The sequence below is a fragment of the Ochotona curzoniae genome, unplaced genomic scaffold (assembly GCF_017591425.1).
Source record: "Ochotona curzoniae isolate NIBS_2020 unplaced genomic scaffold, NIBS_Ocur_1.0 contig_2699, whole genome shotgun sequence".
Classification (NCBI taxonomy): domain Eukaryota; kingdom Metazoa; phylum Chordata; class Mammalia; order Lagomorpha; family Ochotonidae; genus Ochotona; species Ochotona curzoniae.
The window spans coordinates 120,922-127,942 of NW_024465561.1; the positions used below are offsets into that span (position 1 = coordinate 120,922).

Here is a 7,021-nt window from a genome sequence, read left to right on the forward strand (position 1 = left end):
ACCAGAAGAGATGTGGCAGGATGGGGTGCCACGAAGTACAACGCCCTCCCATCCAAAAAAACAAAGAGCCACCACAGCCCTAACTGGGCTGGAGACTAAAGAAAATGTCCCGGATGTGGGATGTCCATCCCACCCATGAGGTCAGCTGCCACCCCAAGTGCCACCCTGACAAACAGACCTGTGACCTTAATCCATGTGGCCGATTTCAGGGAACCCACCCCTGCCCCCACACAGGTCCACCTGTGTGTCCATGGTGGCGATCGCTGCCACCACATCCCCCCACTCCCACCCCAGACCAACATGACGTCCACGGACACCAACTGGCAATGACCTTGGACCGAATCCCACCACCGCTTTCTGGTACCCACGCCCTGCTAGGAGGCGTTGAGCAGAGAGCGGGAGTAAAGGCCTTGGTAATAGACCCCGTGCTCCGCAGCTTCAGCCCCATAGCCCCCAAACCCCACGTCCAGCTTGGGAGGTGCCGACGTTTGTTCCGACATGAGGTTGTTGATGGAGAAGGGGTGGTTGAAGTTGTAAGGTGTGTCTAGCTTCAAATCCCCTGGGAGCTCCAGGCCGCCAAAGTAGGGCGTGGAGGGAGCTGGTGAGCCGCAGTCCAGAGCCCCCACGTCTTCACTGCCACCCGCGTGGGCCTCAGGCTCAGCGGGTGGAGGCTGGGGATGGGGTGGTGAGGCGATGGCTGGAGCAGCAGCAGCAGCCACAGGCCCAGTGGCTGCCGAGGCAGTGGAGCTAGGGCCGTTCCTGGCCGCGGTGGCGGAAGAGGCAGCACTGCCAGGGGTGCCTTTCTTGGCCTTCTCCTCCAGCTTGAAGCGCTTCTGGCGGCGCAGGTAGCAGCCATTCTCGAACATGTTGCCGGAGCTGGGGTGCAGGGCCCAGTAGGAGCCTTTGCCCGGCTTGTCTGGGGAACGCGCCACCTTGACGAAGCAGTCGTTGAAGGAGAGCGAGTGGCGGATGGAGTTTTGCCAGCGCTGCTGATTCTCCCGGTAATAAGGAAAGAGGTCCATGATCCACTGGTAGATCTCGCTCAGCGTCAGCATCTTGCCCGGCGCCTGCTGGATGGCCATGGTGATGAGCGAGATGTAGGAATAGGGTGGCTTGGCGTGTGCCAGGGGCCGCCGGTGGTACCCTTTGGGCAGCTCCTTCCCGTGCACCATTCCTGAGCCAGGGCTGCCCCCGTATGCCACAGAGCTGCCACCACCTCCTCCGCCGCCACTGCCACTGCCTGTGGCCAGGCCCGGGAAGGTGGGCCCCAGAGGTGCGGAGGGCGCTGCGGGTGCCAGGGGGCCTGAGGGCAGTGGTGAGGCTGGGAGTCCACCGGGTGGGTAGGGAGAACTCAGAGAGTTCAGGGTCATGTAGGAGTTGAGGGGGGCCATGGTGGGCACGGGGGTCACAGGAGAGTAAACCTGTGGGTACAGAAGAGAAACACGGGGAGCGGTCAGTGGGGCTCTTTGTGCGCCCCCTCTGTGACCCGCCCTCCTCTACCCCTCCCTTGGTCTGCTCTGCCTTCCCATCCCCTCTGCCATGGGGCACGGTTGACGATGCTCTGAGTGCCATCCCAGATGCCTTAAGGAGTCCCTGAAACACTTTCAGGGTGTCCATCATGTCACAGTTGTCTCCCAATTAGGCTAGGATAGCGTCAGCCCTTTTTTTTTTTTCCACTCTTTCTGAGTGTACGGTGAGTTGGTCAGAGACGCTGAGCCTTGCCCAGTCTTCTGCTGAGCCACATCGGAGCTGCAAAAAAACGTTCCCTGGCAGCAAGTGCCCCGAGTGCCAGCCCAGGGGGCCTGTGCCTCGGCCCTGGCCCTGCCTCCTGATTTCAGCGTCACCTGGCAGCAACAGATGAGGAGCAGGAGACTGGGTCCCTGCCACCCATGTGGTACGGGGGGTGGGGGGGCGTTACAGGAAGGCTAGATGAAGTCCCTGGCTCTTGGCCCCTGGTGCCGGCGGCCCTGGCCCTGTGACATCTTAGGAATGAAGCACTAGGTAGGTTCTTTCTCTGCCTTTCTAATAAAAGAACAATTCTTGAAAATGTAAATCTTCTTGGGGTTGACACGATAGCTCAACTAGCTAATCTTCTACCTCTAAGTGCTGGAAACCCTTAAGGGTACAGGTTTTTATCCCAGCTGCTCCACTTCCCATCCAGCTCTCTGCTTGTGGCCTGGGAAAGCAGTCAAGGGTGGACCAAAGCATTGGAACCCTGCACCTGCATGGGAGACTTGGCAGAAGCTCCTGGCTCCTGGCTTCGGATCGCATTGGCTCAGCCCTGGCCGTTGCTGCCACTTAGTGAGTGAATCAGCAGATGGAGGATCTTTCTGTCTCTCTTTGCAATTCTGATCTGCCTTTCCAATACAAATAAATACATCCTTAAAAATGTAAATCTTCTCATTAAAGTCTCTGGAATCTATTTTAATAAATTACCTATTTCCAGAAGTAAATTGCTCTTTTTAAATGAGTTGATACATGTTTGGGAGCTTCTGTTTTGACTTCAAATAAGGTGGAGGTGTAACTTCCATCCCCATGAAGTGGTCACAACAATGCTTCAGAACAGGACTTGCCAGACAAGCTCATGGTAACCAGAGTTCTGACCGTTATTAGAGCGGCCGGGCTGTGGCACGTGCGGTAAGCCATCAAATGGGACTCATCTGCCTCATGGGTGCCCGTTTGTGTCCCAGCTGCTCCACTGATCCAGTTCCCTGTTAACGCTCCTGGGAGAGTGGAAGAGGATGTCACCCATGTGGGGGATCCAGATGAAGCTGCTGGCTCCTGGCTATGCCCTGGTCCAGCTCTGGCCATTGTAGTCACCTGGGGACTGAATCAGGACATGGAAGCTCTCCTTCTCTGTCTCTCTATATTTCCATCTTTGAAATAAATCAATCCATTGGGAATCAATCCATTGGGAATAATTATTATTTCCAAAGAAATAAGAGTTATTATAAACTCGTCATAATCTTTATATGTGTAGCTCACCATCTAGCTTAAGTTATAAGATTACTGTTTACATATCAAAAGACACACTTTAAGTTAATATAAATAATTTCTCCATCTCTACGAAGCTAAGCTCTGTCAGCAGCAGTATTTTTCTTTTAAAGTTTATTATTTTTTTATTGGAAAGGCCATTTTATAGAAAGGAGGACAGAAAGGGAGATCTTCCATCTGCTGATTCACTCCCCAAGGAGCAGCAATGGCCAGAGCTGAGCTGATCAGAAGCCAGGAGCCAGGAGCCTCCTTTGGGTCTCCTACACGGGTGCAGGGTCCCAAGGACTTGGTCCATTCTCCACTGCTTTCCTAGGCCACAGGCAGGGAGTTGGATCGAAAATGGTGCAGCCGCCAGGACACAAACCAGCATCCATATGGGATACCAGCACTTCAAGATGAAGTATAACCCAGTTCAGCTATGGTGTCAGCCCCAGTATTTCTTTCTATACCAACAGAAACAGAGTGACATTCCATGAAATTCAGAAACTGCCCTCAAAATAATTCTCTGGGGAGAATTCTCAGGTCTGTCACTCCATCAGAGCCCTGACACTTCTTTAATCCTTGTCCCCGTGCCTTGAGCTGTCCATTTCACAGCTCGGTGAGCTTGAGGCCCAGGGAGGTCGTTGGGACTGTGAATCCAGGTAGACTGGCCGGCTCAGACTGCGCCGTGACGTGGAGCTGAGGACACACAGGGGAGTTGCCCGTCGGGGGTCGTGCGGCTGACAGTCCAGCAGGCGAGGTAAGCGAGGCCCGGAGGTCGCTGGCTGGACATAAATCCACCTGTCCTGCCCCTCTGGTCTTCTCACCTCTCCCTACTGCTCCACCTGCCCTGCCCTCCCAGGTCCAGGGCTCTGCTCTACCCTCTGGCTGGAGCCCCCATGGTGAGGCGGCTTCACAGCTGGAGAGGGTCTTGTCTCCTGTCTGCAAACACCTACAGGTGGGGGCCAAGGACAGGTGGCAGGTAGCCCAGGTCACTCTTTCCATTCTTGTCTAAATTTCTGGACAACCTTTGTCTCCCTCTCCCCCTCCTCCCCTTTCCCCCCTGCTGTCTCCCCCTCCATCTCTGTCCACTCCTCTCCTGTCCCCACCTCCCTCCCCTTCAGCCTGTCTGTCTCTCTCCACCTCTCTAGAAGTGTCTCCCATTGAACTTGGAACCACAGCTGCTCCCCTTGCCCCACGGGCTGTTTCTGCCCCATCCCCCAAATAAGAAAGAACTAAGTCAGACAGACAGGGACCCCAGCTCACCTGCCCTGGCTCTCAGCCCACCAGGAAGTCCTTCTGGATGTCTGACCTCGGACCCACACCCAGGCTTTCCCACGCCCCGGGGATGGGACGAACCCCTGATGTCCGGGTCTGAACCGGATCTCCCCCTCCAGGGTGGGGCTGGGAGGGGAGCAAAAGCCCAGGGGGGACCTGCACCCCCACCTGAGAGGCAGCAATTTCTCCTCTTTCATTTCCTTATTGTCCTGGGCAGATGGGTGTGCCTAGGAGCATGGAGAGATAGTTGAAGCCACAAGTTCAGTCTAAGTCCCAGACCTTCCTTGGGACCCCAGGGATGGTGGTGGCGAGCTTCAACTTTCCCAGCTCTATAATGGGACAGCAGCCAGACCAGGTGAGACCCTGACAGCAGCTGGGGGACTCTTGCCCCCACCCGAGTTTGCCTCGGGGTGTCCCTGCCACCCCAGCAGGAGGGTACGGTATGGAGGGGATAGTCTGGGGACCCTCTCGGTCCCCAGTGGCTGGCTTCACTACAAATATTTTTCTGCCATTTGCAGGAGAAGCCCTTAGGATTGCCTAAACCATCTCACCCCCTATGTGCCCCCTGCCAGAGCTGACTGTCCCTCAATATCAGACACAACTGCCACACACAGTCCCCTACCCCAGGCTCCATTCAGTCTGTGCTCCAATAGACCATGACTCCAGCCTAGTCTAGTTATTGGATATGCTCTCCTCTCAAAACAAACAAAAAAACTCCCATAGATTTAGACTTGGCTTACCCCAAAATCGTGTCCTAAACCCCCGTCCCACCCCCTAACCAGGCTTTGAGCTTTGCAAGGAGTCATTCCCGACCTAGGAGCTCCACCGCCAGCCCTCACCTCTGCCCGCCCCCTCCAGCGCACCCGGCCAGCTGCCACCTCTCCGTCCGCCACACGCACCTCACACCTCCCCAGCCAGACCCAGGACTGGCCTCTCCTGGGCACCTGGCCAAGCCCCACCAGCCTGGGGGACCCAGGAGTTGTACCTGACAGTTTCCAACCCGCTGAGACCATCTAATTGTGGCTCCTCAGAGGATAAGGCCTTTGTCCATCCCCTCCCCCCCCACTTAGACCCACAAACTTTCACCCCCACCTCCCCCAGCCCTACCTGGCACAAGCTCAAGCCTGCAGCCAGGGCTATGGTAGTTGAGGGGTTCGGATCCGCACCACCCACTACCCTCAGGAAGGTCTGGGCTGACAAGGGGCTGGTGGGGAGTTGAGTCCCGCTAGGCTACCAGGGCTGGGGTATTGAGAACTCCAAAACTGCCCCCGCCACTTGGAAGGGCTCATGGAGCAGGCACGGGGCACACGCAGAAGCCCAACAACCCGACCCCCAACTCTAAGTCACCTGCTCTTTCAGAAGCTTGGGCTCCAGGCACCCCAGGTCTTAACTCCGAACACCAGCCCCTACTCCTGACCCTTTCGTAGGCCAGCCCCATCCAAGAACCTTAATCTGGCTCCCGCCCTCCACAGTTCCCCCAGTTCAAGGCTTCCCTAAATGGTGCGCGCCCCTCTCCGTTTCTGAGTCCTCTCCCGCTTGGAACTTCACTTTTCTTCTTGCTTTGTTCATCTGTATTCGCACAGATCCCGAGAAGCAGGAGCGGGGGTCCCCATCACGAGGCTCTCCCCTTCCAGCTAGCCGTGCCCGTGCCTGGCCGCCAGCTCCAACCCCATGTTCGCCTGCCTCATCCCCGACACCTCCCCCATCCCCTGGTAGCCTGACCCTCACACCTGGTCTCCGCACCCCTAGTTACCCAGTTCCCTAAACCAGATACCCCGGCTGCTTTTTGGCGCACACCTTGCCGGTGAACCCCTCCCCCGATGGAAGCCCAGTGCCCCGTTACCTGCGCGCCCCCCACCCCCCCGCACTCCCACTTCCCGCCAAGGACACACACCTCACCAGCCTCTGGGTAGTAGCTCCACTCCGCCAGGTCATGGGCCTCCATCTTCACTGAGCCCAGCATCCCCCGGGCTTGCACCCCCACCTGCCCGCCCCCCACCCCACCCGCAGCTCCCACCCCTGGGGGGGTGGGGAACCGAGCGCTTCAGGTCTCTCGGCGGGCACAGCCCCAGTGTGCCCTGGCGCCCGCCGGTCCGACTGCCCGGGGTCTCTGCAGTCCAGGGCTCCGAGGGAGGTGGCCACGCTTTATAGCCGGGACACCCCCCCCACCCCCAACTTACCTCCGCCCTCCCCCGCCTCCCCCGAGGGCGGCGCGCTCGGCCTGGGGCGCCCCCTGCGGGACTGCGAGGACACAGACCTCAGGCGGCGGGGGCGCTGGAGCCAGCTGGACGCCTCTGAGGGACCTGTGCGTGGGGCACGCTGCTCCCCCTTAGCGCCCCCCACGGCAGAAGTTTGGGGTCTTCCTACATGATGGGGTTTTGCCTTGACCACCTGAGGGCGAGAAGCCAGAGCCCAGCATGACTGCGGCGGAAGACGAGAGGGTGGGGAGCGCGCTCCTGGGTTAGCTGCTAGGTCACCATGAGGACCCCTAAGAGACTGCATAGGACCAACGGGGGAGACAGACTTCCGACGGGTGGAAACACTCCAGACGAGGTACAAAATCAGGGTCCGAAATGAGAAGGAGCGGGGATTCCGCTCAAACCTCAGCTGGGCAACACACCACCTCCAAAACCCAGGAGCTTCGCTGCCCCGGCCACGTTCGGACACCAGCCAGCCAACCAGCCAACCAGCCAACCAGCCAGCCAGCTAGCCGTCCAGGCGCTCGCAACCACCGTGGACTCCAATTCCCAGAAGCCTCAACTACCAGTTC

General features: G+C 58.1%; 1 protein-coding gene across 1 annotated transcript; it reads right to left on the reverse strand.

The window, feature by feature from the left end:
• Positions 1-374: 374 nt before the first annotated feature.
• Positions 375-6,214, reverse strand: LOC121153823 (hepatocyte nuclear factor 3-gamma-like). The gene is made up of 2 exons (XM_040976565.1): positions 6,146-6,214; positions 375-1,421 (listed from the first exon to the last, which is right to left on the reverse strand). Exons 1-2 carry the CDS (start codon positions 6,212-6,214, stop codon positions 375-377), a joined length of 1,116 nt encoding a protein of 371 aa, XP_040832499.1.
• Positions 6,215-7,021: the final 807 nt, after the last annotated feature.